The sequence below is a fragment of the Sturnira hondurensis genome, unplaced genomic scaffold (assembly GCF_014824575.4).
Source record: "Sturnira hondurensis isolate 20B ecotype Veracruz unplaced genomic scaffold, ASM1482457v3 Scaffold0010128, whole genome shotgun sequence".
NCBI classification, from domain to species: Eukaryota; Metazoa; Chordata; class Mammalia; order Chiroptera; family Phyllostomidae; genus Sturnira; species Sturnira hondurensis.
The window spans coordinates 29,551,335-29,569,014 of record NW_028082759.1 but is presented as its reverse complement, the minus strand read 5'-3'; the positions used below and the strand labels follow the sequence as shown (position 1 = coordinate 29,569,014).

At 41.2% G+C, this 17,680-nt stretch overlaps 1 protein-coding gene across 1 annotated transcript in view; it reads right to left on the bottom strand.

Moving 5' to 3' along the window:
- The window catches only part of CLVS1 (clavesin 1), a 162,643-nt gene that overhangs the window by 26,239 nt on the left and 118,724 nt on the right, over positions 1-17,680 (bottom strand). Inside the window, exon 3 of the mRNA XM_037058611.1 lies at positions 1,101-1,211. Coding sequence (XP_036914506.1) covers positions 1,101-1,211 — 111 coding nt within the window. The remainder of the gene's footprint in view (positions 1-1,100; positions 1,212-17,680) is intronic.

Below are 17,680 nucleotides of genomic sequence, written 5' to 3'. Positions count from 1 at the left end.
GAGTCTCTCCTACACGTGTGGTGTTCTTCTAACTGTTTTCCTGGGCTGTCACACTTAATTACTTGAGCAGCTCCGTAAAGTGGGCATTAGTAACCCCATTTTATAAATGAGGAAATAGATTCAGAGCAGTCAGCGAATGTTCAGTTTCTCAACTAATCAGAAAGCCATAAATAAGGCCAGCTTCTCAAATGTCATCAGCTGATACAATCAAGACTTTAAAAGCCTTCTTCATTCTTATTTCTAATGAAGAATGTTTCCCCAGCCTCAAAGGTGATGGATTTGGCAGCTATGACCCAAGTGTCCTCAGGAAAAAATAAACTATAAATATTCTTCATCATGATATTACATTTGCAGGGCAGAATGCTGGCTATTAAAATATTCCAATGACAGGAAGCTGTTTGACCTCATGGCTCCCAGAATCATTTGCAGTAAAATGGGCATCTGGTGTTTGCAGCATGCCTTCATCGTTTCCTTCAGTTTGTCACCGGGACTCTGAAAATAACCCAGTTCTGCTAAATTATTGATTGAATCCAGGCCATTTTCAAACTCCAGCTGAGGCTCAAACGCTCAGGGACTGTAGAAAAGCAGCAAAACCACAGAGAAAAATGAGGAGAGAAGGAGAGAGTGAGAGATTGAGGGGCACTGTAATTCACCCTGCCCGCCTTCATTCCTAGTAGGCATTGGGCATTTCTTTTCCTTACCCGCTTCCTGGTCTTGTCCTTAAGAAATGGCTTGATGAGCGTGTACAAGGCATGAATGTACCAGGGCTGGTTGACAAAATGGACGCCTCCGAAGCGGGCAGGAAAGCTGTCCTGGGGTGGAAAGAGAAACACAGGGCGGTCAGCAGGCGCTCGAGGCTGGGCTGGCCCCGCAGAGCTGCAGTCCTGAGAACAACTTGTGTCTTCTCTCTGAAGGCCTCGCTGAGGGTGGGGAAAGACAGCGAACGCACCGCTTCTCATCGGTTAAGGTTTCCTCTCTTCTCCTTGCCCCTGCCCCCACCCCGTTGACTCCACAACTTAAAAATCCTGCATGGGCNGGGCACTGTAATTCACCCTGCCCGCCTTCATTCCTAGTAGGCATTGGGCATTTCTTTTCCTTACCCGCTTCCTGGTCTTGTCCTTAAGAAATGGCTTGATGAGCGTGTACAAGGCATGAATGTACCAGGGCTGGTTGACAAAATGGACGCCTCCGAAGCGGGCAGGAAAGCTGTCCTGGGGTGGAAAGAGAAACACAGGGCGGTCAGCGGGCGCTCGAGGCTGGGCTGGCCCCGCAGAGCTGCAGTCCTGAGAACAACTTGTGTCTTCTCTCTGAAGGCCTCGCTGAGGGTGGGAAAAGACAGCGAACGCACCGCTTCTCATCGGTTAAGGTTTCCTCTCTTCTCCTTGCCCCTGCCCCCACCCCATTGACTCCACAACTTAAAAATCCTGCACGGGCGTCAGGACTGTCTTTTCCAAGACGCAAGTACGTTAAGGCCCACATGGCAGGAGCTAATACAGCCTGAATGGGAGGGGTCAGGATTCTTTGTGGCATTGAGGATCCCAGGCTTCGGCCTCCAGGAGCCCAGGCCACAAGATCTCCCTGCTCTTCTGCTCCAACCCTCCCCACGGATTACCATGACAATGGCTGTACTTCCCAGCAAAGTGAGGACTCCGTAGAAAACGGTTGGAAAAGATTTTCAAAGGCTCTCTGGAACCTACATTACCCTTACGAGCACTTTTTCGCCGGTTACTGAACTGGGTCCTCCCCTCACCCTGCCACCTACACAGTGGAACCCAGAGAAAAGATACTTGTTGATTGACGACGGGCTAGTCCATTCTCCTAATGGAGGTCCTCTTTTTCTGCAGATCAACACATTTTGTAAGTATCAGGAAATAAGAGCCTTTTGAAAATGATTCCAATTTTGGAATCCAGATTAGGGCACGAGCTTGTGTTTTGGAAGCTGAGAAGCTGCTCTCCGTGCTAATTAGATTCACAGGATAAGGCACCTTGCTCAGACAGTGTGAGCTCGTCCCACCCACCATACCAAGTCCTGAGGTCCCGATGAGGAGCTTCCCCAGACAGCTCATCTTGGTTAATAGAATTTTTAAAAGGAGGGAACATCTAATGCCATTTGAATTGCCAAGTGGGTTGGCAATCAATTTCACTGCAACAAATAATTTTGTCAATTGTCAGCAAGCTGAGAGGAGAGCGAAGCACCCGGCTGTCAGCGCTCACCTTTCAGACACCCTAGCTGCTTCCTGCAGTGTCTGAAATGTCTTGCTGAGGTCGTTTTTTAGGAACGTGGGAAGAGGTTATTAACTTGTTTTCAGAACCCTCTGCGTCTTCGGGATCTTTCACCATCTTTCACACCAAGACCTGGTTTTTAGTAAGACTGTGCTGAAGGGACAGTTCTTGAAAAACCTGAAATTTGAAAAACCTGAAATTTGAAAAACCTGAAAGGAATTTTACCTCTATCTAGACATTGTACAGAGTACAAAGAAATTAAATATTTTACAGTCCACACTAGACAATTTCAATAAAGGTCTTTGTTTTGCAGGGTATTTATTTATTTTTGTTTCTTTTATTTAAAAAAAACTTGATGAAACCACCAAGTGAAGGTAAAGAGACCATTTATACTAACTGGTACATTTGCCAGAATCTCTCACTGTTCCAAATATGAATTGAGAAATACAAAAGTTCTTAATAAGGTAGTCTTTTCTCTTCTCTTTTGGGGACAGTTTGGGATCTAAAAAATATTTGGTTCAAAAAAAAAAGCCATTCTCCAAAGTTTTTCCTTTGTAGTAAATGCCAGACTTTAGTTTTATTCGATTTGGTCCTTTGGAACTTGTTATTCAGAAGTATAATTCACTTTCCCACACACTAAACATGGGTTCTAAGGAGCTTTAGAAGAGGAACAAGAAGAAAAGGTTTATCTATAAATCCTGGGTTTTACAGTCTTTTTTAGTAAGACCAATAAGATTTTTATTTCTGCTAAGAGTCTGTTGTATTATACATTTCTAGGTTAGTAAAGTGGAAGAAAACTCTATAAGTAACACTCAAGAGGCGATAGGCAAAAATCTCCAAGAAAAGATTAACGTTTTAAAAATATCTAGAGGCCCTTGGTTTTAGTTTATGGAACATCAGTCATCAAAGACATCAAAACTGTCTTCTATTGGTGCCGAAGGAGGTTAAAAGATAAAATACAGGCCGGAGATCCTGTCAGTTCCCTCTAGGTTGGCCTTGGCTTTCAGTCCGCTAGCTCAAAGACCCACTGGGCTTTTAGTAATCTCCTTCAGATCAGCCAGCTATCATGTGCAGATACATGCATGGAAAATCCTAGGCTTCAGACTTCTAGGTTTGGGCCATACTGTAACAGGGTACAGTCAGGAGGGGGGCCCTAAAAAAAGATTTGGAATGGTGTCCAGAACTCAAGGTATATAGGAATAATGGATAGAAATATTAAGATGTCCTCACCCCCCCTCCCCTGCCAGGGGGAAGGGACAAATGGAACAGGGCCATTGAGAGCTGTTTTGCATAGCAATAGTTCACGGGACTGTACCTGCCCAGACTAATGATGGCAGCCCAGTAAACTTGTAATAATACAGAAATACTGGCAGGTGTAACTGATCGTGGGAGGAGTCGGGAATAGGGGTACAGAGGAAGACTGGCTCAGGGATTTAACCCCAGACATGGCAGCCATTGGAGAGAGAGCCGTGCGGCTTTAGTAGGCTTCGGACCCCCTCTTGCCCAGGTGAAAGAGAGAGCCAGGAGGTTTCAGCAGTGTTAAGACCCCCTCTTGCCGAGGTGAAAGGAGAGCCATGCGGTTTCAACAGAGTGCAGACCCCCTCTTTCCCAGGTGAAAGGGAAAACCACACAGCTTTTCCAGAATGGAGATCCCTGCAGCCAGGTGAAGAAGAAAGCCACACACTTTTGGTCAGAGTGCAGACCCCTGCAGCTCTGGTAGAAGAGGCCCACACGGCTTTGGGGTGCTCCCTTTGGCCGAGTGGCCTGGGAAGCAAGAGACTTTGCCTGGAAAAATGGGTGTGAAGAACTCTTGCCAGTGGACCGTGAGAAGGTGCCGCGTGACTTTGGATTAACTGGAGATTCTGCCTGGGCAGCGACACAGCTGACAATACCAGTGGCCTGGGAACACAGACGTGTGCTTCTTTTCCTGATTTACAGTACCCCGGAGTTAGGGCAGGGGGAGAAGGAAGTGGTGTGGGCATCTGTGGTTATCCTAAAGTACTCTGATATTTTTATGGGGACATCGGGTCACTGCTTTAAGTCGGTACAGCTTTAAATAAACCTTTCCTTTCCTTTTCACAAATCTCTGGCATTGAGAGATGTCTTTCCTTTGGCAGCGGATAGACGAGCCCAGTAGGTATTAGTATACTGTCCTTGGGAGGGGCCCTTGTTGTTCTGTAGCAGTTTTTGGCATCCCTCGGTGGGCAAAATACTGCACCCCCCCTTGGGCCTCTGTTCGGTAACAATATTAGAAACAGGATCACTTTCCTTCAAGTTTTATCTATAAAACTCAAATGAAAAGCCTTCTGTGCAATAAAGGCAATGTGCGAATATTCCAGGTATTCTCAAACGAGCCTGACCATATTATTAATAATAATGGTGCTTGTGTATATATGTGTGTGTTATGCAAAGAGAAAGGTGAGGGAGGGAAAATGAGCACACACAACACTACACCCACCATTGTTGGTCATGTAGCCCGGGCTCATTAGCAAACTGCACTAGAAGGGACATTGTCTGTCACACACATGTCTCTCAGGACCCCGAGAGGTCCCTCCACCCTCAGGGAGGTGCCTTTCTTAGGGGCTGGAGCAGACCCAGCTCCAGATGGTATGCCTTGATTCAATGGCAGTGTAACGCTTTGTTGTTCTGTGTTCTTAGCAACTGAAGAGTATGCACTGAGAACACACCCTGGGTGCCACAAAATGGTATTAATAGTTGCATATTCTATGCATTTATCAATAAAATATAGTATCATTTCAAATTATAAACGCTCAAAGTATAAAATTTGTCTTTCCCCCTTGTTTAAATTACTTTTATTAATTTCCTTGTTACAAAAAAGAACCCACTCTAAAAAATAAAAAGAAGATAAAATGTTATTTGAAAAAATATATATATAATAAGACAAAAAAGAAGGAAAGAAATATTTTTGTATATTCTCAGTGTTAAAGACATACTCTTACTATTTGCTCTCATTCAGGAAGGGCTGGATTACACTATGGTAACATACAAGCTCTGCTTTTTGTTATTTAAAACTATTAAGCTCTATTTCTCACTCACATAAAATGTCCAGTTTAAAACTTAAAAAAATTATTATTTATACCAAGAACTTGGATGACCTCAAACTGAATGAAACAACTAATAAGATCCATGCCAAATGACAGATGTTAGAATTACTTAACAAAGATTTTAAATTACCAGGCAATTATAAACACACATGAAAAAAAGTAGAAAAATCTCAGCAAAGAAACAAATACTCTTAGCAAAGAAATACAAAATATAAAGAAATACACAATAAAATTTTGAACCAAAAATACTATTACAACAACAAAAAAGCTCAGCAGATGTGCTCAGCAGTAGGGTGGAAAGGACAGAGGAAAAAGTTGGTGAACAAAAGATACAATAGAAATTATCCTACATGAACAAAGAGCAAATATGCCTGAAAACAGTGAGGGGAGCCTCAGGGACCGGTTGGGCTTACAACAAAGATCTAACATTTGTGACATCAGGGTCCTGGAAAGAGAGGAGAAAGAGGGCAGGACTGGGAATCACCAAGAAAAAGTGTCTTTAAACTTCCAAAATTTAGCCAGAAACTTAAACCTATAGTTTGGAGCAGCTATGTAAACAAACACCAAAGAGTAGAACCTCAAGTAAACTGATGCCAAGACACATCATAACTATATATTCGAAAACTAAAGATAAAGTATTGACTGAAGCCAGAGGAGAAAAAAATGATCTTGTAATGGCAGTGGATTTCTCATCAGAAACCATGGAGGCTAGATGGAGGTGGCAAAATATTTTTTTTTTGGTGCTGAAAAAAGAACTATCAATCTAGGATGCTATATCCAACAACATATCCTTTGGGAATGAGCAGTTTAAGAAATTCTCAGGTGAAGGGAAATCAAGCAAATCTGTTGACAGCAGACCAACCCCAAAAGAATGATGTGAGGAAGTTCTCTTAAACAGAAGGAAAATGATAAATAGAATCTTGGGTCATCGAGAAGAAAGGAAGGACACAGCAACCAAAAATATAGTTAAATAGGATAAGGTTTTTCTTTTCTTCTTAAGTTTTCTGATTGAAATAAAAGTCATAACACTGTCTGATGTGGTTCCCAATGTATGTGTTTTAAGACAGTCATATAAATTGGGGAGAGAAAAGAAAGTAAAGGAAGATAAAGTTTTTAGACTTGAACTCCTAAAATTTTGATGTCAATAGATTGATCAGTTATATATGTATAATGCAATACTTACAGAATTGCTAAAGAAGCTATACAAAGATTTATACTCAATAACACCACAGATAAATAAAAATAGAATACTAGTAAGTAGTACAAGTAACTTAGTGGAAGGCAAGAAGGAGAAAATAGAAATACAAAACAGAAAGAACAAATACAAAAGAAAACATAAAATAGCAAATTTAAGCCCTAATAGATTAATAATTAATTTAAATTGGTCTGAATTAAAAGATAGAGGTTGACAGAGTGGGTTGAGCAACATGACCCACTATACACGGTGTCTAAAAGAAATTCACTTCAAATCTAACTATAGCAGCTGCAGGGTGTATGAAACAAAGACTGGTAGAAGTCAAAGAAGAAATACACAAATCCACAATTATTATCGGTGACTTAAATATCCCTCTATCGACAGCAGATAGACTTCTGAACAGAAATTCAGGCAGGATATAAAAGAACTCAATGGCACCATTCGTGAACATAATTTCATTGGTATGTTTAAAACACTCCATCCAGCACCAAAAGAACACACTTTCTTTTTAATCGCCTGTAAAACCTGTAACAAGATAGACCATATCTGGGCCATAAAACAAACCTCAACAATTTTAAAAGAAGCAAAATAATACACAGTATGTTCTCTGTTCATAATGAAATAAAGTGGAAATTGACACCCGAAACATAATGGGAAAGTTTCCAAACACTTCGAAACTACAGAACCCACCTTTCAATAATTCATGAATGGGTCAGACAAGTTCAAGGGAAATTTTTAAAATACATGGAATTGAGTGAAAATGAAACCTCAAAATGTGGGGTACACAGTTAAAGCAGTGCTGACAGGGATATTTACAGCAAATATAAAAAGAGAGGAAAACTCTTGAATCAATCATTGAAGCCCTCATCTCAAGAATGTAGAAAAAGAAGAGCAAAATAAATCAAATCAAAGAGAAAAAAATAATAAGGATCAGAAATTAACAGTTGATTTTAACAGAGTTGTTAAAATAGAAAAAGTCAAGAAAATCAATGAAACAAACAGCAGATTCTTTTAAAAGGTCACTAAAATAAACTTGTAACAAGACTTACAGAGAAGCCACGAGATGTCACAAATTACCAACATTTGGAATAAGATAGCAGATATTGCTGCACTCTCCAGACATCAAAGACAATAATCAGGGAATACTACGAACAATTCCACACATGCGTATTTTTGGCAACTGAGAAGAAATGGATCAATTCCTCACAAAGCACAAACTACCACAACTCACTTAATATAAACTACCTAACTCAAATAGCACTTAACTATTAAAAAGATTAAATTTGTAATTTATAAGGTAATCAAATATGAATCTGCAGGCTCAGATAGTTTCACTAAAAGATTCCACTAAACCTTGAAAGAGTTCCCACCAATTCTACACAATCTCTTTCAGAAAATAGAAGGGAACACTCCCGATGTATGTATGAAGCTAATGTTGCCCTGATACCAAAGCAAAACAAACACGGTTCCAAAAAACAAAATTGCAGACCAATAATATCCTTTATCAATATAGATGAAAAAATCCCTAACAAAATATTACCAAGTACAATTCAGCACTATGTTTTTAAATGTATTTTATTGGTTATGCTATTACAGTTGTCCCATTCTGTTTCTTCCCTTCATTCCCCTCCACCCTAAACCCTCCTCCCACCAACATTCTCCCATCTTAGTTCACGTCCATGGGTTGTACATGTAAGTTCTTTGGCTTTTCCATTTCCTATACTATTCTTAACCTTTCCCTGTCTATTTTGTACCTACCATTTATGCTAATGTTCCCTGTGCTCTTTCCCCCATTTCTCCCCATCCCCTGTGATAACACTCCACATGATCCCCATTTCTGGTGATTCTGTTGCTGTCCTAGTTGTTTGCTTAGGTTTTTGTTTTGTTATTTTTAGGTTCAGTTGTTGATAGTTGTGAGTCAGTTGTCATTTTACTGTTCATATATTAGATCATCTTTTTTTTCTTAGATAATTTCCTTTAACATTTCATATAATAAGAGCTTGGTGATGATGAACTTCCTTAACTTGACCCTATCTGGGAAGCATTTTATCTTCCCTTCCATTCTAAATAATAGCTTTGCTGGACAGAGCAATCTTGGATGTAGGTCCTTGCTTTTCATGACTTGGAATACTTCTTTCCAACCCCTTTTTGCTTACAAGTTTTCTTTTGAGAAATCAGCTGCTTATGGAAAATCTTTTGTAGGTAACTGTCTCCTTTTCTCTTGTTTCTTTTAGAATTCTCTCTGTATATTTAATCTCGGGTAACTTAATGATGATGTGCCTTGGTGTGTTCCTCTTTGGGTCCAACTTCTTTGGGACTCTCTGAGCTTCTTGGACTTCCTGGAAGTCTATTTCCTTTGCCAGATTGGGGAAGTTCTTCTTCATTATTTTTTCAAATAAGTTTTCAATTTCTTGCTCTTCCTCTTCTCCTTCTGGCACCCCTATGATTCAGCTGTTGGAACATTTAAGGTTGTCCTGGGTGTTCCTAAGCCTCTCCTCATTGTTTTTGTATTCTTATTTCTCCATTTTGCTCTGCTTGAATGTTTATTTCTTCCTTCTGCTCCAAACTGTTGATTTGGATCCCAGTTTACTTCCCTTCACTCTTGGTTCCCTGTACATTTTCCTTTATTTCACTTTGCATAGTCTTCACTTCTTCCTCTGTTTTCCTCCCATACTCAATGAACTCTGTGAGGATCCTGATTACCAGTGTTTTGGATTGTGCATCTGATAAGTTGGCTATCCCTTCATCACTTAGTTCTATTTTTGGAGTTTTGATTTGGTCTTTCATTTGGGCCATATTTTTATGTTTCAGCAGGTCTGTTATGTAGTAAGGGGTGGAGCCTTAGGTATTTGGGGGAAACACAAGTCACTGTGTTGTGGCCCTATATGTGGGTGGAGGTCACAGAGGGAACAATGCTACTTGCTTAGCTCTCAGCTGGCTTTCATTCACTTCCTCTTTTACCCACAAGCATATTGGACCCTTCTGGTGCTGATTCCTGGGCGGATGGGTTTGTGTATGTTCTAAGACCCTGTGGGTCTTTCCAACAAACTCTCCTGTGAGACTGAAAGTTTCTTCCACTGTCTCAACCTCCACAGATTTTTATAATCAGAGGTTTTGAGGTTTTATTTCCCACACTGGAACCCTGGGTTGCATGGTCTGTCTCACTCCTTTGTTTTTCCTCCCAGTTTATCCACATGCAAATGTGGGGCCACCTAGACCACCAGCCAATGCCTCACCTGCCCCGGTCCTTCAGCTGCCACCTTGCCATGCTTTCTCTCCACCCCAGCTGCCCATCCCCTCCCCTCCTACCAGTCTGGATGAACATTTCTTCTTTATTCCTTGGTTGTCAGACTTCCATGGCAGTTCTGGTTATTTTTGTTTATAAATTTATTGTTTTCCCTCTTTTGGTTGTGTGAAAAGGCAAAGTTTATCTACCTATGACTCCATCTTCGCTGGAAATCCTAGAATTCAGCACTTTGTTAAAAGAATTATACCCAATGATCAAGTGGGGTTTTATTCCATGGATGCAAGACTAGCTCAATATTTACAAATCAATTAAACTAGTGTATTAACCACACTTTCTGGTTTTTGTATCTGAAGTTTTGATACCTGGTGCCTTGCTGACTAGAAAGCGACTGCACCTCAGTTAGCTAATTACCAGGGGTGGTAAATGACTAGTCTTGAGAGCACTCCTTTCGCATGCAAACTAACCAATCGAGCATGAAGATCCCCAACTCCCTCATCTTCTGGGCTCATACACTCTGCCCTTATTGCCCTTCCTAGTGTCAGGTAGTAGCCAGCTGGGGACAGGCCCTGTGCCCAGAAGCCCACTGATACTTAAACCAGTCAGTCCTCAACCAGCTGAGCCTCCTTTCCCTGCCTGGCCCATTCCTTCCCATGAAAACCACAATGAAGCCTCTTGCCCCAGTTTCCTCCTCCTCACATCCTCTTCCTCCTGACTAATCCTGGAGTTCCCCCGTGCGCCCCCTGCTGTGTGGTGTGCCACACTCCCATTTCTAGGGATCTGAACAGAGCAAATTTCTTCTTTCGTGACAGTCATTTTCATGTCTGTGTGTCATACCAATACCTAGTTAAATTCCGTGTGCTTTTACGGCAGCAATCCATCATATCAACAGGCCAAAGAGGAAAAATCTCATGAACAGCAACCGATGCAGAAAGAGTATTTGATAATATTCGATACCCATTTCTGATTTAAAATGCTCTTGGAAAAATAGGTCTGTATTTGCAGATAATATGACCATAAACACAGAAAATCCCAAAGAATCTGTTTTTTTTTTTTAAAGAAAAAACTCTTATAACTAAAGAGTGACTTCATCATCAATGTTGCTGGGTGAAAGGAGAAACAGACAAAGAATCTATTGTGTTTGTATATACTAACAATAAGCATGGAGACATCAAAATTAAAAATACATCACCTTTTACAATTCCTCAAAAAATTAAATATTTAGGAACAAATCTAACAAGACATATCTAGGATTTGTATGCTGAAAATTACACAATGCTGATGAAAGAAATAAAGATTTAAGTAAATTGAGAAACATATTATATTGTGACTTGGAAGACAACATACTAAATATGTCAATTCTCCTCACATTGATAGACAGGTTTAATGCAGTACCTATCACAAGCTAAGTAAGATTATTTTGTAGGCATTGCTAGGATTATCCTAAAATTTACATGAAAAGCACAGACTGTGGGATAATCAAAATAATTTTGAAAAGGAGAATTAAATGGAAGGAATCATTCTATCCAATTTTAAGCCTCGGCTACAGCAATTAGGACTGGGTGGTGATGGAGGGAAAGAAGCATGGGTCACTGAAGTGGAGTGGAGAACTCGGAAATAAGACAACACAGATAGATACGCCCAACTGATTTTTGGCTAAGGTGTAAAGCATTTCTGGGGAGGAAAGAACGCTTGTCAATAAATAGTGCTAGAAAAATTGTGTGTCCCCAGGTCAAAAATGAAACTGACAAACTATATACCTCATGCAAAATTAACTCCAGATGGATCCTGGACTTACATGTAAAACATAAAACTATGAACATTTTAGAAAAAAATATAGGAGAAATCCTTTAGCATCTCAGATGAAGCAAAGAGATTTTAGGCTTGATTTCAAAAGCATAATCTAGAAAACAAAAAAATAATAAATTGGGTGTTGTCAAAATTTAAAACTTTTACCCTGTGAAATACTTGAAAAGAAAAACTACAGACTGGGAGAAAATACAGCAGATTTATTTGCAAGAGCCCAAAATTGTAAGTAACCTACGTATCTTCTAATGAGTGAAGGGTTAAACAAATCGGTCCATTTATACCATGGAACACCACTCGACAGCTAAAAGGAACAATTGCTGGCATATGCGACAATCTGAATGAATCTGGAGAATTTTGCCAAGTGAAAAAAACAACCTTAAAAGGTCACTTACATGATTACATTTACTTTATGACATTCTTGAAGTGACAAATTTATAAAAGCAACCCATTAGTGGTTGCTAGGGATTAAGGGTTGGGTAAGGGTTGATGGAAGTGGGTGTGGCTATAAAAGATCACCACGAGTGAGATCCTTGTGATGAAAATGTTCTGTATCTGACCGTACCACTATCAGTACTCTGGTTGTGATATTCTCTAGTTCTGCAAGATGTTATCAATATGCGAAACTAAGTAAAGGCTATAGGTAATCTCTCTGCATTCTTTCTCAAGTTGCATGTGAATCTACAATCATCTTCAAATTTAAAAAATATAATTTTCGTGACTATTTCAACACTCCCCACAATGAAGTAGCCATTTTATTAAGGATAGCAGAAGCATTTCTAAAAATGATATTTCGTGCCTCATATGGAATGTTAAACAAAAAATGCCCAGGTAAATTATAAGGCACAAGGTACATTGCGGGGCCTCCTAAGTAAGCAGCTCTTCTCTGTTTTCTTTGGGAGTACTGGGCGCCATTAAGTGACTCATGCAGTCCATTAGAAATTGCTTCTTTATTTAATGGGCACTTTGTTTGCACTTCGTTTTCATGCAGCACTATTTAAGCATCCCTCAGCTGCCTTCTCTTGTGTTTGATCTGGATTTAGGAGCAACATGATAGAGGCAGAACTATTTCCTCTCTTTCTTCGATAATCAGGTACAGGTGTTACTAGTGGCAGTTGACTGAGTTTCCTGCTGGATAATGTATCGTTTTCTAAGTGTGTAACGCCTGTAGGCTAACACACTTCACATCACTTCAAAACACACCTGCCCTCCAAATTGCATCGCCCTGTGAAGCGTGGGGAGTTTGGCTCACACCGGCTGCCCTCTTTCACTCTCTTCCTTCCTCACCTCTTCTGCTCTGCTGTGGAAGTCAAGACAGGACAACTCAAACTCGCAAACGCTGCAGACTTTCCACATCTATTAAGATGCCTTTGAAAGCCAAAGGCAAAGATGAAAATGGACAGGATGAGCACCTGAGCTGCCTTTCAGATGTTCTGCCTCCCTCTGGTTAACAGCTTTGAGTGTCTTTCAGAGCCTTGACAGAAGTCATCCATTTTATTCATGTACCTGCATGTATGTAGGTCTGAAGGTGACATAAAGGCCCAAGCATGGAGCCTGGTTTTATCTGTTCAGTTCATGCATGTCTTGCTAATGACACCCATTTCCCACCACAAAGCAGACAGATAAAAACATTTTTAGCAGCATAAATGGGCTTCACCGATGCAAGGGAGCCTTCTAAAAATGCTGTATTTCATGGTGATGGGTATCTACCATACTATGTGGTAGTCATTAGTGTGAAAGTCACATATCCAGCTATTTGCAAGGCAATGGAGAGCTCATGGAATAGCAGCTACAGTCCAAATACTTCACGCATATCAGTAGGAAGCCTGAGAGAGGAGAGAATGTGTTCCTTAGGAAGGCAGTTGGGCAAAAGCTCCAACTGATCGTGGGCTATGGCTTTTCTTCAAATATACACTCCTTAAAGGTACTGTTGAGTTACAAGAAGCTGCACTAACCCAGTGTTCTCTTGAGGATAGGAAGGGCTTGGGTGTTTTTTTTAACTCAGGTTCAAATCAGAGCATGCTGGAAGATAAGGACGGATCCACAGATCCCAGAACAATTATAACCCTTTCACAATTCCCTTAGCCGTCGTAAGTAAAACTGGCCATTTAGTCGCACTGGCCCAGGCCAGCAGATCAGGCACAGAACCTTCCTGGGCTGCAACTCAAACAACATTCCTGATTATCTCGTTTGTATTCAATTCTGTGGCGCAGATCAACAAGCAGTCCCTGAGCTCCTTTCAGAGTGAAATGCAGGAATGCAGAGCTGTGTGAGATGCACTCCTTGTCTTCAATCAGTGCCCGGTCCAGTGACAATAAGAGAAATGACAATACTTTGAGAAAAAGACACAGGATTTGAAGTTTAGGTTCTATGGTTTGTGGTAGTTCCGTAGAGCAGAGTGAACAGACAGTGTAGATAACAAGAGGTCAAGGTCAGGGCAAGGCTGGGTGTCTGCAAAAGCCTCGTATAAAAGAGCTAACACAAGATTTGGTGATGAATAAGTATACATGACTATATTTGAGAGTCTCAAGAGTTTATTTGCCACCAGGAGTCCGTACACTTAGCTTAGCACCACTATTTTCTAAGAATAAGCTTCAGGTGATCTCTATTTTTAAAGGTAAAAATGAAAGGCAACAAAACATGACTATAGGTTTGATGAATATATTGATTACACTGGTATCTGCCGTGTACATGGTAGGAAAGCCTTGAGTAACAGAAAAACCAAAATAATCTTTCTCTCTCTCTCTGTCTTTTTTTTCCTCCATACTTAATAGATCTCAGGATGGGAGACCTGACTTCTTCCTTGCCTCTGGAAGTCTCATTACTGGCCAGGTGAGATGACCAAGAAGGTGACTGTCCTCAAGGAGGGGACTGCTGCTGGGCTGAGAGAAAGGGTGGCAAGCAGATTCCTCCAGCCAGGCCTGTGTCCACAGAGCTGAGCCCACCAATGGGAACTCAATTTGCCATAAAAACCACTTCCAGCTTCTCTAAACACAGTGACTTGAAAAAAAGGTTTACATTTGACTATTAAATAGCAAATGCATTGTCATCAACATACAATGCTTCATCTTCAATTTTCCCTCAGGGCCTCTAAGTAGTAAATAGATGATTGTTGCTCTTTAATCACAAGCCAATTCATGGTGAATCCCAGAGTGCTTGAATCACTGACTTGCACAGAAAATCAGTGCCAGAAGATGCACAATGCTTCCTGCGGCTCAACCTGCCTCTTCGTGCTTTAAGTTCACAAAGCCACGGTGTCTCTCAGAGAAAGGAGCATGTTGGAAGGAACACAGAAGTCATTCACAACGAACCTTTTGGCAGATGTGAAGCTTTTAAGCGCACATACTTTTGGTCTGTATATAAATTTGTGATAATCAACTGTAATAAATACAACAGATGTAATATATTTTCTAACAAACTGCAATCAGTAAAGGTAATTTAATAGCTAGGAATTGGGCACTTATTATCTACAAGGAACTTTCACGTGTTATTTCCTGCAGCATCACGGCAATATGTAGGTATAGGTATATATAAATTATCTATATTATCCCAATCTTACAGGTAAGGAAACATAGCCTTATTTAAAGTAGCTAAAAACAGGGTCAAGTTCATATATCAAATAAGAGATGAAATGAATTTGAGGCCAAACCTGACTGTTCTGATAGTCAGACCCTTATCTCCTCTCCTGCATCATTACTCTATGACAGGCTCATTTAAACGCTACGCATCGGCAACATTCGGGCTGTTGGCCATCTCCATGTGGGTTTTCAGGATGCTCGTGCTTACTGATTCGGATCAAATAATAAAGCATTTCGTAAGAATAAATCTCAAATTCCAGTCGAAATGTCCTCATCTTGTTTTAGCTGCACATGCCTTATACAAATTTCATAAGAGGGCCATCATTGCAATTTGAAATTGTTTTCATTAAAAGAGAGTTAAAGATGTTATTAGAATAGAATACACAAGTATTCTTAAGAAGCATTCTGGAAGTTTTAAAGATGAACTTGAATATCTCCATATAATTTCCCACCTTATTGAGGAACATCGTTCTTTTTATAGCACGGATATGCATTTTAACTTCGCTTTATTCTGCAGGAGATCTGAGTCCTCTGGAAATTTCCTTGTACTTAAGCACATTTCATTTTCTAATCACTAAATATAAGCCACTTCTGTACATCAAACCCCAGCCATAACCCATCTCCAGAATGAACAGACTTAGACAACGTCACGCAATTTATTTGTGGCACTGCCCCTCTGCCCTTGTGCTGGAGTTGGCGAAACTCCCCAGCACTCTCATCTTCTCCTCTCCCCAGGATCATGGCCAAACTGAGTTTCCAGTCCCCTTGTTTCGGGGGGAGATGATGAGTAAGTTCTGGAGAATGAGATGTCGCTGGAAGGTCCACCAACCAAACATATGCAATTCCTCCGTCTTTTTCTCCCTTCATGTGGCTGCAAGTGAAGGGCTCTGAGACCCCAGAAGATGGGGGAGCCCAACAAGGGAAGGAGACCCAACCTGTTGGAGGAGAGCCACCGGTTGGAGGAGAGATCCACGGCCAGAAGAGCTGCCTGGCCCAGGACAGCCCTGCAGGATTTTGTGGGAATGAGAAATCAATGCTCGTTCTGTTAGTAAAATGAAGCACAGCATAGTTTATCCTGTCCTCATGAGCTCAAACACTGACAGTGAAGGGTAAGGGCCATCTGCGCTGCAGAAATGACTCAGGCGGTATCAACTTGTAGGTGATATTTAGATCTATGCATTTTGCAAGGTCACCCAGGAAGTGAGTGAAGACAGAGCAGAGATGAGAACCCAGGACCAAGCCCTCAGCACCATCATACTTAAGGGGAAGAAATACAAGAAGGATATAGATGTCCAAAGGATGGCCAGTCGCGTTTTTGCAGTGTCTCAGCACTTCCACCATTGGCAGAGATCCTGAGCAGCTGAATAAGATGAGGTCTGAGAAATATCCCTTGAATGTGGGGCAATGTGAAGGTCCCTGCTTTTAAGGAGTTTACCTTCCTATTGAAAGAGATAATAATCAAAGTAAAAAAAAAAAACAGGCTTAGGTAGGAGATGCTACCTGGGAAATAAGCAGGGAAGAAGGTTAGGGAATGTTGAGAAAAGGGCTTGAATTTTAAAAACTCGGTCAGGGAAGGCCTCTGAGAGAAGGTGAAAGACCTCCACGGAAAGACAGAAGGGGGTGGGCAAGCCAGCCGAGCGGCTGCCTGGGGCTAGTGTCCCTGCAGCAGGAGCTGCCCTCTGCGCCTGAAGAAGGGATGGGCTAAACTACCAACTCCCCAGTAGGCACAGCACAGCACTCATTCCAGAGGGTCCCCCTGTGCAGAGAGAGGATTCCAAGTTAAACGGTGCCTACTCGCAGTCCCTTGGGAAGCAAAGGGACACGTTTCTCTATTTAATGATCGTCTTTAAAAAGTCCAGTAGCAAAGAAACCAACTGAACTCTGTTTGCTCTATTGTTTACCGCATGATTTTGCTGTGGGGTTTTTTTTTGCATTTTTTATTGTTGTTCAAGTGAAATTGTCTCCATTTCCCCACCACCACTTTCCTATGCCCCACCCACCCCCACCTCTCACCCTCAATCCCCCCCCCTTTGGCTTTGTCCATGGGTCCTTCACGCGTGTTCCCCGACAACCCTTGGTTCCCACGGGTTTTAAACTATAGGACATTTTTGGGAGGTTATCTATTAAGCAAAAACAATATTCTAAAAAAATCAACAAGGAGAAATTTTGGACTTACTTGCCTGTCCGTTAGTCAGCAAACAATGCATTTCAGGTGTCGGGCCTACCAGACCCAAGTTGGCTGTGTGACAGTTTAAATATTGTCAGGTACGACTTCAAACAAATCTATTATAAAACTCATGTAGTTACAGGGAGTCAGCGTGTGATTTCAAGGAAATACTTTGTCCTTCAAAGAACTACATTTTAGCCATTTGGAAATCTGTGTTATTCGTATTTTATCCAGCTTGCCCTTGGTCTTTAGGTCTTCAGAAAGAGTGACAACCGCTAATTTCTCGCTGCAGCAAGTAGGAGCAGGGCACAGGGTCTCCTCCTGAGCAACTGGCCTGTTTTCCACTCCAGTTCTTTGTTCTCCTGTCTCGGGAAACCACAGCACCGTCCATCAGAGCTCAAA